Genomic DNA, 14695 nt, shown 5'->3' on the forward strand with positions numbered 1-14695 from the left:
TGCAGCCTTGGCGACCGGTTCAAGCGTGAAACGAAACCTTATGAGCTTTCGTCTTTTATCTTCGCTTTCGGCCTGAACCTTAGATCTTCGATCCTCTCTTAATTTCATTCGTATTTCTTCGACGCTTCATTTCTCATTGTTAGTTCTAAAGTGAAACTTCTTTGGAACTTGTTGCAGTGAAATTCTATGGGCGTGCTTTGTTCACTTCTTCGATGTTCGCATCAAAGTGCTTGGTGACACTAACACAGCTTTCAATTTCGTTGGCATTGATCGCAGCATAGCTCGTCGAGTTTTACAGTGTTTCGAATCACAGCAATTCGTCATATTTGTCACGTTCGAACAATAGAACGTTTCGTATGCTATTACATTGTGGTTGGATGAGTGGAAAATCCAGGTCTCGGACGTTCAACAAGGTCCTATTTTCTAGAAATGACGATTTTGCAACGAATCGATTGCACGCTTCGATTTGTTTATAAAATTATACAAATGGTCAACAATGGGATGCCGATCAGTTGCAAGAATAACGCACACGTCTTTGGCATTTCAAAGGCCATCGTCGCAAGTGTGTGTGCGTGTAACCCTCCTTAATATGTGAAGTTCGTCGATCAAATGCCTGTTGTTGCATCGTTAACACCTATTAACTGATTCGCATTCATAACGCATGCACGGTATCTGAAACGAGTAACGCTTCTTGTTCATTTTTTTCGTTATTAATGCGATACATATAAATGGTTGAAACGTCGAATACAAACGAAACAGGCATGGCTTCTTCTCGGACGAGTTGCCTTCGCGCTGTACACACGGAACGGGCTTCTATTTCCCTCTTCTGATCGAAGATAGAAGAAAAAAAATTGAATAATTTAATGAGATTCAAGTTTGTCAGTCTTCATTCGCAGAATACTGGCTCCAGGGTATTATTTAAATAACGTTATTGTATTTCCAATCCAATTTGCTTTGGGCGAACGTGCACGAACACGCTTAACTTTTTCCATCCATCGCACTCTGCTTGAAAATAATAATTTTGACGCTTATTAAAATAAGTTTGGACGAGGTGAAATTAATTGTAGGATTACGATGGCATGTTACAGGAGAGGAAAATGACTTTACGTCGGATGGTGAAGAAAGTGCTGGCGGAGGGGGTGGAGGAGACGAAGCCGTGGATCTCACGGCATCCAGGTCACATCAGGGTGACGAGGACGACAAGGATCAAGATGATGCTCTGGAGGAGGATGAAGAGGAAGGTGTTGACGAGCAGGACGAGCAGGAAGACGACGAGGAAGGGTCACGGAAGCAGATGCGTCACAGACAGGATGCGGAGAACAACAACAACTTCGTGGAGGGTGGTACACCCGCTAGTCTGTTCCCACCTGCTGGAACTAGTCACGTCACCCTGGAAGCACTGCAGAACACGAAGGTGGCGGTCGCTCAGTTCGCAGCGACGGCTTTGGCCGGTGGCGCGGACAGCGAGGCGGCTCTGCAAGATCTGGCACTGTTGCAGAGCACCCTGTACACTCTTCAGCATCAGCAGGTGTTCCAATTGCAGTTGATCAGTCAGCTACAGCAACAACTGTCCATCACCCATAGTCAGTCGGCGCAGCCGCAAGGTACGCCCGAACCATCGGACAGTAAGGAAATATCTCCGTCTCCCTTGATCCAGCCTAAACCTCTGTCGAGTCTGACGTCACCTCCTTCGTCGCGTCCGCCGAGTCACCAAGAAACCTCGCCAGCTCCGATGACGCCGAATCTCGGTCAGGAACGGCCAACGCCGACCAACAGTGCTTCTCCGTTAAGTATACCGTTGGCTTCGTCGAACGCGACGGGCACAACCGTCGCCGTCGCCGCCGCCGCCGCCACCAGCAGTAGTAGTCAAGTGCCAATTGCCCATCAAATGCCGCCGCTCTGCTCCATCAGCTCTTCCCTAGCCTCGTCAATAATAACTAACACCGATCCACCTCCGCTACACGAACCAAACACGCTGGAGATGCTGCAGAAGAGAGCGCAAGAAGTACTGGACAACGCCAGCCAGGGTCTGCTGGCTAACAACCTGGCCGACGAACTTGCGTTCAGAGGGGGCAAAGGCTCCCGTCTCTCCCCGTACGATTCAAAGTCCGGTAGCGGTCGCGGGGAGCCGTTCTTCAAGCACCGATGCCGTTATTGCGGCAAGGTGTTCGGCAGCGACTCGGCGCTTCAGATCCACATACGATCGCACACAGGTGAGCGACCCTTTAAATGCAACGTCTGCGGCAGCCGCTTCACCACGAAAGGGAACCTGAAGGTCCACTTCCAGAGGCATACGGCCAAGTTTCCACATGTTAAGATGAACCCGAATCCCGTTCCGGAACACCTGGACAAGTACCACCCACCCTTGCTACAGCAAATCGCGTCTGGTCAAAGACCGATGCCGTCCCCGCCGCCACCACCACCTTCTCACCATCCCTCTTTTCACCCGGCGGCGGCGCACGGTTTTTTACCTCCTCAGCCGCCCCTGCCACTCAGTTTAGCCCTGCCCGGTATGCAACCTCTGTACAGATCACCAGTTGTCGCTCATCGGGACGATCAGGACGTGCCGGAGAACCTGAGTAAGCCTGTTACCACTGCCCCGACCACGTCCCCACATTCCCCCGCGGTTGTGTCGAACTCTCGTCATTCCTTTCACGACAATCACCACCACCACCACCACCACCAACAACAACAACAACATCAAAAGCAGCAGCTCGAACAGAGGGACGAGATCAAGCTTGAGCAACGATCACCTATGCAGGAGCAGTACCAACAGCATCCACAGCATCAACAACGTCCCACCAGTCAAGAAGCCACCACCGGGAGGATAACACCGAAGAAGGAACCGGAAGAGGCGGAGGAGCCGACGGAAGAAGAAAGCGAAGATTTCGAGGAAACGACCAGACGGTATTTAAATTCACCCCAATCGTCGGTTAATCCACCCTCTCAGCCGCAGACCTACGAAGACTGTAGTATGGACAGCAAAATCAGCGGCCGATTGGAAGGGGACGGCGACATGGAAGTTGACGAGGAGATCGAGGAACAACCTGAAAATTTGTCCGGTCGTGGGACGATTAATCGGTTGCCTCAGCATATCGTTGCGTACCCTGGTGCTTCTCCTGCCAGCAGTAGCGCGAGCAGTGGAAGTCTTCAAACCTCCTTCGCGGGAATTCTGTTTCCAGGACCACCTGCCCATCATCAAATACCACATCATCCTGCCTCGACAACTGTAAACGCGTCCGCAGTCTCGGCCAGCGACATGATCGACCCGGCCAAGGATCCAGCCATCTACTCCAGCCTCTTACCACGGCCGGGCAGCAACGACAACTCTTGGGAGAGTTTGATCGAGATCACCAAGACCTCGGAGACGTCGAAGCTGCAGCAGTTGGTCGACAATATCGAGCACAAACTGACCGACCCGAACCAGTGCGTGATCTGCCATAGGGTGCTCTCCTGCAAAAGTGCATTACAGATGCACTATAGGACCCACACCGGTGAACGTCCGTTCAAGTGCAAGATTTGCGGTCGAGCATTTACCACTAAGGGCAACTTGAAAACTCATATGGGCGTGCACAGGGCGAAACCGCCGCTCAGGGTACTGCATCAATGTCCCGTGTGCCACAAGAAATTCACGAACGCGCTTGTTCTGCAGCAACACATACGTCTGCACACCGGCGAGCCAACGGAATTGAGCCCGGAACAAATTCAAGCCGGCGAGGTGAACGAATTCCCACCGGGTTATCCGCACCATCCTCTCGCCTCGTTCCTCCCGCAGGCCTTTCCACCGATTCATCCGGCAGGACCGGGCTTTCCGTTAGGCTTTCCACCGAGCCGGCAACAAACGATGGAACGGCAGCCTCAGGATAATGATGTAGACATCAAAGAGGAGTCGCAACAACACCGAGAGCAGCAACAACAGCAACAGCAACAGAGGTACATTGAAGAGCAGAGTGAAGAGGTGGAGGAGCAAGAAGACGAGGAAGAGGACCGCAGGGACGACGACGAGAGGTGCGGCATGAACCGCGATAATCGAGGTGATGCGGAACAGGAGGACGAGCAAGATCGCGAGAGCGAAGATAACGAGCACAAGGATCCTCCTTTGCCCAATTTTTCCACCTCCCTAGCTGCTCTCGAGAACCAAGTGCGAACGATAACGACCACGGCCACGTCGGGCTTAGGAAACGCGGCTAGGTCGCCGCCTTTTCACCGGTACAACGGCAGCGAAAAGAGTAACAGTCCGCCAAATGCTGGTGCCCCTTTAGACTTGACACCCCGAGCATCGTCGACGCCAGCCTCGGTAGCATCGGTACCAACGCCGCCACCGCAGCTCACGCACCATCCACACCCGTTCGGCATGTTCGCAGGCCTTCTACAAGCGGTCTCTTCCTCACCGTCTACCAGCAGCATAGGAACCAGCAGCATAAATAGCGTCAGTTCGATGAACGCTGTGACTGCCGGTTCAGGCGCGGCTGGGCCCCTGGCGTCCCTCACCACGTCAGCCGTGTTGGCTGCCACCTCGACCTACAACCCGCTCGGCCTGGCTGTCGGAGGGCCAGCAGGTAGGCGCTGCTAGCATCAGGGCGAGCTGCAGTTCCTGCTACACCTCCCGATCGATCTGACACGATTCACTGATCCTGACCGCCAGTCTCACTGATTCGTCCACCTTGTCCAAGCTGTATATCGACGTCCTGTTTTGTGGTGTAGCCGGACCTAGCACTCCCACCCTCCCGCTTGATAAGTTTTTCTTTATCTATTATCCGTTTGGACACCTTTGTTTCGGTCATTTCTTTGTCCATACCTCTGTCATTCGTTCATTCTTTCTTTCTTTCTTTCTTTTTTACGTTCTCCGTTCGAGTCGCTTTTCCGAGCTTCTTCTTTCAAAAGACTCGAAATTCGACGCGGCCCACGAGCTAGTTTTGTATTTTCTCTTTAGCGCCTTCTCGAGAAAAGAAAACGCTCCCTCCGGATACTGTGGACATTTTTGAATGAATAAATCTGTTTGCAAAACGTATTGCTGCCTTCACGATTCATTTCACTCCTTCCGTCGCGTCGTGGTCGGGCTGTAGAGAAACGGTGGAGAGATTCTAACGCAATCTTGGAATTTTACATAATTCACAAACTTAACAATCGTTCCACGTCTTGAAGTATCACAAATCCACTTTTGAAGCGTTTCACGATTAAATTAACTCTCTTATTGTCGCGATCCAGTAATAAATCCGACACTCTTTTACAAACGAGCCGCGGCTACAAATTGCTTTCACGGACGTAGAAAAGCGCGCGAAAAGTGTCGGAAAGCAATTGTAAAGAGCCACGATCTGTTACAGTGCGTGGAAACACCACGTGTAACATCTGCTACAAGACATTTGCGTGCAACTCTGCGCTGGAGATCCATTACCGGAGCCACACGAAGGAGCGACCTTTCAAATGCACTATATGCGACAGAGGCTTTTCCACAAAGGTAATGGAATTTTCTTACGAATTCGGGACGTTGATTCTCAGAAGTGTTTGCTGCTCGCCAAACATGTCTCTTAAGACTTAAGGGTAGCCTGCAGTGTCGTGCAACTCGATGAAACGTTACGATTTACCATTAATCTAGATATTTATTATACTTTTCTGATTGCTCGATCGAGATATTGAAAATAAACGTCCATAAATTCTTCGTAGTTTTAAGTTTGACAAGAAAAATTCTGGTTCCACTTTCTGTTCGTTCTCCGTTGCTGGAAATCGACTTATCACGTACATCAAGCCTGACCCCTGATCGGCTTTATCCGCCCATTCTGTACCTTTGTTTTTTTCTACGATACTTTCAGAACGATGGTTCCGGGCAGCAAGCATGCATCTGCGCGTCCCAACCGTTGCCCGCTAACAGTTCGATCACTTCACCCGATCCTCAGTGCGCCAGTAGTCGAGAAAAAGCGAAACGCAGGCGGCGGCGGCGACCTGAGGAGCGGAAGAGCCGGGGGCGGAAAGGAGCCGGAGGGGGGCGGGGGTTGACGCCTGTCTATCCTGCCATCCGCCTACCCCCGCTGATGTCACCCGCCCTCGGACTTCTACCCTCGGCGCACAGCCTCCTGGTAAGAGCCTGCTGAAATTTTCTGATTTTCAGACCGACAGCGATCATAACACCACTATGTATCTCAACAAACGTTGCTTGTTTTTTTCTTCCTTTCTTTTTTCTATTATTCTTTTTCTTTTTTTTTTTTTTTTTTTTTTCATTACTTGCTATTCTCACTCGTGTCTGTTCGATACGACGAGACATCAGAGATTATGCAAAGTGGTGCGATCGATGAAGTGATTGAACCCTCCGGTGGGTGTTCGCTTACCGATACTTAACTAAATGTTTTTCTTAATCACAGGGCAATATGAAGCAGCACATGCTGACCCACAAGATCCGTGACATGCCGCCCCATCTGTTCGGCGATTCAAAGCAACAGCATCAGCAGCAACCCCAAGACCACGAAAGCTCGAGAAGTCCTATGTGCACCGACGATTCCAGTCTACCTCCACCTCCGCCGCCTCCGCCACCACCTCCACCGATGCCTCCAACTTCAATGGAGCAGGCCATTTCGGTGAAGAGATCCCCGTCCGAAGGGGACCTTCCAGCACCAAAGAGACCAGCCAGTAAGTAGCAACACCGATCGAACAAGAGGCCTGCTTTTGCTTCTTCATCGAGCATACATACTTCGCGACCGTCCAAGGCTTGGCTTAGCATTGTCTAACTGTCCCGCTAACGAATCGCATCCGAGCTTTTTTCTTCAGTTAGCGAGAATAGCGTTAGCCGGCTTCGCTTACTTGCACGCTTACTTCTGCTTTCTTCGCATCGCTATTTTGTTCACGCGAATTTCTGGTGGCAGGTCTTGCTCCTTCTTTCACCCCTTCGTTTCCATCTTCTGTGAACGCAGACCGATGCTTCGATTAAAGACCCTTCGTCGGGAAAAAGAAAAGACAAGCTTGAGCCCCGTTAAACGTACAAACGTCAGGGTCTGTTTAGCGAAACTGTGTGTGTGTATTTGCAGGCGTGCCGAGCAAGCACTTGTGCCAGATATGCAATAAGAATTTCTCCTCATCTTCGGCGCTCCAGATCCATATGAGAACTCACACGGGCGACAAACCGTTCCGATGCACCGTCTGCCAGAAGGCCTTCACCACCAAGGGCAATCTCAAGGTATACACATCATATTTCCCCCTCTTTTTCCTTCTCTTCGTTTCTCTTCTTCTCTTTATATATCACTTTGTTTTTGTTTTCTTTCACTACCCATCCCTTCATTCCACTCGTGACACCCTGGTATTCTTCAAGTTTACTCACTAACACCAGCTAGCTGCTATCGCTTGTACTAACGCTGACGCGTAACGTACAGAAAAACGCAAGCTCGATGAAAGATCAGCGCAACTGTCCAATCCTGAATAGAGCCCTTCTCACCTGACTGCTTTTCTGATCGCAGGTGCACATGGGCACTCATATGTGGACCAACGGAGCCTCTCGTCGAGGTCGTCGAATGTCGTTGGACCTACCTCCCCTTCCTATCACGCCCAAGGATTCGGAGTTCCTCCAACGACGGCCGGATCTCTTCTACCCTTATCTACCCGCACCGTTCCTTAACGGCGTGCAGCAAAAAGTAAGTAGCCATTTTGTAAAATATCACGTGTTCTTCCCTTGTTTCTTGTTTTTCTTTATCCACACTTGGTTTGTAAGCACTTGATGCACCTCTACGAAGACTTCATAAAAAGATCATTTCTCTGACTCTTTGAGTTCCCAGTCAGACTGCGTGAAAATTTGATATATGTATGTCCGACACGGTTAACGATTATTCTCTTTCATTTTTGTAGGTAATTGTCCACGAATAAACCTAACCAGATCGGCGTGCATTACTTACAGCTGAACGAGATCTCGGTGATACAAAGTAACAACGGATTACCTGGCCACTCGGTGGCCGCCGGCAAGTACGCAGGATTGTTCGGCTCGGTGTACGCAGCCGGGGCTGGATTTCCGTTGGACAAACAACAAATGGCGGGGACCAACAACGGGCCCCTGATCGACGGAAAATCCTCGATCCCATCCGGGTCGATGCTTTTCCAAACGCCATCACCGTCCCACTCGCCCGGCACACCGTCGTCGAACGGTAGCAATCAAAACACCGGCGGCGTTCCTCCATGGACAGGTGATGCTCTTCAACATCATTTCGAGAGAGAGGCTGCTACAAGACCGGAGAACAACTCCACACCACCCACGGCTCGACTTCCGCCTCCGCCAGCGGCAAGGGGTGAAGGATTGGCCACGTGAAGCCCGACCGGTACATATCTTCCTTCTTCGAGGCTTCATGCTTTCGGCAACTGAACTCCGTCCTGGCTGCTACAAAAATATAGATAGACAGACAGATAGACAGACAGACAGACGTTCATGCAGGGCCGGGCAGTGTTTCAGTGCATTTCGAGACAAAATGGACCCGAACGTCCAACGACATATCCACCTGATCCCCGGAAGAGCCAGCAGACACCATGTTCCTATTGTTACACTAGTCTTAAACACGTTAAAGAGGACCGATGGGCCCGGCAGCTGAAGTCCCAACGTAAATGGGTCTGACTTCCGGTCTACAGTACCCCGGCGACGTGATTTCGCACGAGGGTCCGACGGATGCGACGCCTAGACTGAGCCGTTTGGCCACAAGACACGTGGCGTCGCGACGTCCCGGCCCTTCATACTCTGACCGTCCATGCGCGACAGTGATGGTCACCTCACTTAGGGTTTATCGTATAATATAAATGTGTGTACAGGATGTATCGTGTAATCGAATGACCTTGAACATCCCTCTAACCGCTGACAAAAATCGCATTTTATCTTCAAAGGATTTACGCTACGGTCATTCTCGTATCGGCTGCGTTTACGGAGATGCTCGAGGTATTGGCCTCACACGATATATTCTGTACAGGGAGATATAAATATATACATAAAAAAAGAAGATGATATATATATATTATAAATATATAAATATATAAATATAAAAATATTATATCGGTGCGAAGGGGTATGAGTGCGCGAGTTGTATACACGTGCGAGTACATGCGTCGCTTTCTTTTTTCAAGAAGGTCGTTTTTAGGAATTTAAAAAAAAAAAATGGCGGGCCCGGCAGCGCCCTCGCTGTGATATGAGAGGAGCAGCCTGCAATCATTTAAACCAATGTACTTATACTTTGTACCATAGTATTATTATTATTTACACTCGATGTACAGCACGCAGCCAGAAAACCGTGTCCCGTCGTTCTTTTCTATGGAAAGACAGTCGACCTAGATTTGTGTTCCCCCGAACCCCATCGATTAAAACTTCTCTAAACAAATGAAACTATAATTCCGTTCAGATTAATCGTACGTATGCATACATATATATTTATATAAGGAAAGAAAGTTGTTAATTCCTATTTGGATTGATTTTTCGCGTCCGTCGATTTCGCAGTGGTTCGGATCAATCATGTTTTCAACGAACATCACAGCACGTGAATTCCACCATTTTCACACACACACCCCCATCCCCCCCCCCCCAATCCTCTCCTCCCACGTCGATCACGTGACGCACGATGTTCGGTATTTATTGTATAAAACAATTTGACAATGTGATATTTCACTATATTATTACGTTAGGATGTATAAAATGATTGGAAAATTGACAAATGCGTAACGCGAATGTAGCGAATGAATAATAATAAACTCTCTGATTGATAGAAGTAAAGATTCTTTGGGCGAGTCCATCTTGAAATTTTCGGAAAACTGTACAGACATTCAACTTCTCGATGATTTAATATGTAACAAAATATTTACACGCGTGATAATTCATATTTTTAGAAAAATGGCTGATCAAGTGGCATTTATATGTATAATTAACATTATTTCATTTATCACGCGATTAAATATTCGTTAGAATTGTCGAAAGGTTTCGACGACGCATCGCACATCACGTGATCATGAAACTTCTAACAACAAACTTAACCACTTAGCTCGTCGTTACAAAAATTAACAGGTTGACTGCATTTGTTATTTACTATTTTATGTGATTTAATTAGAAATTCAACCTTTTTTTCGTTTAATTTTTATAGCAGTCGATGTGTTAATCCAAATGTTTATCTTGAGCCGCCCTAGTGTTTGAGAAAATGTTACTTTATCATTTTTCCAGAATAGCTTCCCGTCAAACTTAAATGGTGTACGAATTAAAAAAGTAATGTTATTTTTATTTTTGCAAACGCTAGGAGCAGTTCTGTTTATCACAAACGCATAAAAACATTTTTTTTTACTTACAGACGAACCACATTCGCATAAAATTGACTAAACGTAAACGATTTCAAATTGTATCATGTTTTCCAAAAGAAACAAACAAATTCATAACCGAATTCGAACACTTGATTAACGTGCATGCATCGTGAATTGTGCAATTGATCGCATACATTAAATACTCGTGTATAATGGCTTACCTGTATGTCCTTACGTTTAACCATGAACTGCGAAGGGAGAAGAAGAAAGACATGAAACGATACGCGTGTAAAAAAAAAAATGTAAAAAATAACGATAGCAACGTACGTGTGTCACAGTAGACACTTGCATAATTCATTTGACTTTTCACTAGATTAGAATTAACGAGAACTCTCATACAAAACACTGAAAAGAAATGTCACCTGATCCTAGTCTCGATGGCGATTTTTTACGAATCAAAAATTGTAAAGAATGATGGAAAATGTCAGAACGCCAATTTTTAAAAATATACATATAAAAGTATAGATCATAGAAAACACTTGAATTCGAATTTTTTACTTAAACGTTAATTAAAAATATCATTTTTGTTTCTGCAACGATAAAGTGCTACTAAAACAATTTTATATGAAATGTATTAACGTGTTTGAAATTAAATTCTCAGCCAAATGTCATTTCAATAACGAAATAAATTGATATATATAATTTTTTATTCTGTCCAAAGTTCGAGGTTAGGTCCCGTGAATAGGTCAACAAAGGGAAGAATGTTACCAACGCTAAAAGAGAAAAATCAAAAGTTCGTTTCCGGTTCAAACCCAATGGTTTGTCATCGAACAACAACTGTCGTATACATAATATATACATAATACAATTGTAAATAAAGAACAGGTGATAAGTGTAGGACGAGTTCGGTTAGAAAAAGTCGATGTAAATCGTTAGTGTGCTACTCAAAAAAAAAAATGTTTCTCGTAATGTTAAGTGGGACATTTACACGTTTCAAGTACACCTATGTCGTTTTTAAAAATGATGGGAAAACGGGGGGACGAAATGCCCGGCAGCCTATTCCCTGATTGCAAGTCCTGTGAAATTGTCCAAAAAAAAAGAAATAACAAAGTATTGCTTGTACGATCTTGTGTTTTCTTGTACATATTGTATAATCCATGTATAAACTCGACTCTGCTAGTTGCGAAACCTGTCATTGTAGTTAAATTACGTTACGGATCATTATATCTATATCACTTCAACAATAAACAATTATTATGAAGAGCTATGCTTTCCCATTTAATTTATAATTAGAAAGGTGAAAGTACTTAATTAGTACTTTGAGTAAAGTGATTGATTTTATAAGTTGAAAATATTATACAAACTGTTCCACGCATTTTTTAAATTCAAATTTAAATTACCGCGCACTGTGATAACATCATCAATAGTCGCTCTATCGGTACGTAGATTTCATAAATACCACCCGTCGATAATGTTATTTCCTTCATGAACATCGGGTGATCAGTAATCTTGAATTCTTGTTCATTTTGAACAAAGTGCATACAAATCTTAGAGAATGGGTTATACAAGGTCAGCTTGTTCTCGTAAAACTTTATTTTAACAGAAATATTTATACATTTAAATCATAACATATAATTTTATACACATTTATTTACAATGTTCACTTGTAAAACAATAAATTTTTATGTTTATCTCTTGAACATAATACTTATTTAGCGGTAAATTTGTAAGAATCGTTTAGAGTATATTAATTAATAGAGTATGTTTAAATAAGGAATGTCATAATTCCAGTTAATTGCATGAAAACATATTAAGTTGTCTTAAAATGATCGTCCGTGAGGGTTGTATAAATGTGTCCCTCACTTATTAGAAAGTCAAGTATGTCATCTAGATATGGCAATAAATTTTTTGATACGCGAGTTTTTAGCACATCTCTTTCTATCCCATTTTCATTGTCATTCTCTGCTTGAATCACCTTAAATACTAGTACTTGTTCTTTGGTTAAACCATTAACATTATCATCTGTCATAGTCACATCATGCATTCCAGCTGATTCATGTCTTTCCTTTTCAATATTAAATATTTTTTCAGCTTTTAACGTTACATAGGTAACTTCTAATAAATGATTGGTCAGTTCATTCAAGTCAATCAAAGGCCTCATTTTTAAGATTAATACACATTTCTTTTGATTTTGTTCTCTTTTGTGTCCATATATTTTTACATAACTATTTAATTTAATCGGTGGTTCGGGTTTGTTTGTTGTTGCCAGCCAATGAAAAGCTGTAACACTGCCTGTAAAATATTCATTGATTAATGATAAACCTTTAATAATTGCTACAAGAAAATACATTGTCACAGTACCTGTATCATCTTCAATTTCATACGTCACTTTTGTTGTAGTTCGCTCGATCTTTCGTACAATTCCTACGAAAGTTACAATGTGAACTGGTATTCCCCAAAGTTGTAAATCATCGTTAGATTGTGTTAAATGCCGAATCATAATAGGAATTACATTTTCCACTCTTTTAGAAGTACCCCTTTTAGAATCTTGACTGTCATTCAAAAATCCACCTGATGTGTTCGCCACGGTGGCATTCAATGTGGGATTACCCCACATTATCTTCTATAATTTTATAAAGTAACAATCAAAGTACCACTTCTATATTTTATAAACATATTTCTTTTTAATGATTCTGATAAAACAATAGTACCTGTTATTGTTTGTAGTCAGTCAGAACTAAAAAACGCAATGAACTTACATCTTTAACACTAGGCTAGATAAAAAAAACACCTGACAGTGACTACAGATGCAAAAGACTGGACATGCCTTTGTTTTCGAGGGGTCATGTTTTATGGGGTCCCAGACACTCCTGGATGAGGTCTGCATGCAGAGAGCACAGTCGGTATGATAATCGTGCCTGTTTTACCAGACCCTCCTTTACCGCAACCTACATGAAGCTAGCCGGAAGGAATAATAAAATATTATTATCTTTAATTTTTCTTATTGTTAGTATATTTCGTTTGTAAATCGTTTGTGATTGATTGTGAGTCTATTTTTAATGTTTGTGACAAATTACTTCTTCTGTAATTAGCAATTTTATTTCGGTCATGATGTACATTCTTTTCATCACTACATTCTCTTCATCCCTGCATTCTCCTCATCCCTACATTCTTTTCATCCATACATTCTTTTCATCCCTACATTCTCTTCAGCCTTACATTCTTTTCATCCATACATTCTTTCCATCCCTACATTCCTTATATCGCTTCATCCCTTATATCCCTACATTCCTTACATTTCTTTATCCGTTATATCGCGTCATTCCTTACATCTCTGCTTCCCCTAGATCCCAGCATTCTTCACATGTCTACATCCCTTACATCTCTGCATTCCTCACATTCCTGCCTTCTTTATATCCCAACATCCCTTACATCCCTGCATCCCTTAGATGCCTGTATCCTTTACATCCTTGTATCACTTATATTCCTGTATTCCATACATCCCAGTACCTCCCTGAAATTTTATACAAATTTAATTCCTTTTTTCGCCACCAGAGGGCGCTGGTTCGACATCGAAATTTTAGTTCACATTTTTGCCGTCAGAGGGCCAAAAATTGAGGATGCTTTAGTTCCTTTTTCCAAAACCAGATGGCACTGATACGACATCGAAATTTTAGTTCACATTTTTGCCGCCAGAGGGCCAAAATTGAGCATGCTTTAGTTCCTTTTTCCAAAACCAGATGGCGCTGATTCGACATCGAAATTTTAGTTCACATTTTTGCCGCCAGAGGGCCAAAAATTGAGCATGCTTTAGTTACTTATTCCAAAACCAGATGGCGCTGATTCAACATCGAAATTTTAGTTCACATTTTTGCCGCTAGGGGGCGCTTTTTCGAGATTTTCGTGAAACCTTTGAAAAAAAACTTTACTCGAAGACGTCTTTGTAATATATTTATTATAACGAATGTAGGGATGAAAAGAATGTAGGGATGTAAGGGATGTAAGGAATGTAGGGATGTAAGGGATGAAGCGATGAAAGGAATGTAAGGAATGTAGGAATGTAGGGATGAAGTGATGAAAGGAATGTAGGGAGAAGAGAATGTAGGGATGAAAGGAATGCAGGGATGTAAGGGATGCAGAGATGTATCGAAACGGGGGATGTAAAGGAATTCCGCAGGGGTCCGGAGCTGGGGCCCCGGTCACTATTGCACGCGGCCCAAGGAGTGCCAGCATCGGGTATGGCCCCCGATGTCGGCGGAGTTTGGCACTTGTCGGAGGGTCAAAGGACCCTCCCTACAGCCCTAGTGCGGGCCACCGTGGTGGTTTTAGTGGGTAAAAATCCCACACTACCTTCGGCCCCTCCCCAGGGGAGCTGAAGGTGTCTTTCTGAAGATTTCCACCACGTTAAAAAAAAAAAAAAAAAGCAATTTAAGGTTTGCAGGAATGTAAGGAATGGGAT

General features: G+C 44.6%; 2 protein-coding genes across 10 annotated transcripts in view; one reads left to right on the top strand and one right to left on the bottom strand.

Annotated features, from left to right (window-relative positions):
• The window catches only part of salm (spalt major), a 45625-nt gene extending 34146 nt beyond the window's left edge, over positions 1–11479 (top strand). For 4 of the 9 annotated variants that reach the window (XM_034332817.2, XM_076692353.1, XM_034332818.2 and 1 more), the window contains exons 2-8: positions 1089–4559; positions 5325–5458; positions 5811–6074; positions 6357–6621; positions 7017–7165; positions 7443–7616; positions 7877–11479. In XM_034332817.2, coding sequence (XP_034188708.1) covers positions 1089–4559; positions 5325–5458; positions 5811–6074; positions 6357–6621; positions 7017–7165; positions 7443–7616; positions 7877–8281 — 4862 coding nt within the window. In that variant the 3' untranslated portion in view covers positions 8282–11479. Of the gene's footprint in view, positions 1–1088; positions 4560–5324; positions 5459–5810; positions 6075–6356; positions 6622–7016; positions 7166–7442; positions 7617–7827 lie in introns of all 9 variants that reach the window. The other 5 variants (XM_034332823.2, XM_034332820.2, XM_034332819.2 and 2 more) reach the window with 5 other exon arrangements.
• Positions 11480–11886: 407 nt separating this feature from the next.
• LOC117608240 (replication protein A 32 kDa subunit-like) lies at positions 11887–13088 on the bottom strand. The gene is made up of 3 exons (XM_034333035.2): positions 12948–13088; positions 12598–12859; positions 11887–12528 (listed from the first exon to the last, which is right to left on the bottom strand). Exons 2-3 carry the CDS (start codon positions 12851–12853, stop codon positions 12047–12049), a joined length of 738 nt encoding a protein of 245 aa, XP_034188926.1. The 5' UTR covers positions 12854–12859; positions 12948–13088; the 3' UTR covers positions 11887–12046.
• Positions 13089–14695: the final 1607 nt, after the last annotated feature.

Source organism: Osmia lignaria, chromosome 15, assembly GCF_051020975.1.
Source record: "Osmia lignaria lignaria isolate PbOS001 chromosome 15, iyOsmLign1, whole genome shotgun sequence".
NCBI classification, from domain to species: domain Eukaryota; kingdom Metazoa; phylum Arthropoda; class Insecta; order Hymenoptera; family Megachilidae; genus Osmia; species Osmia lignaria.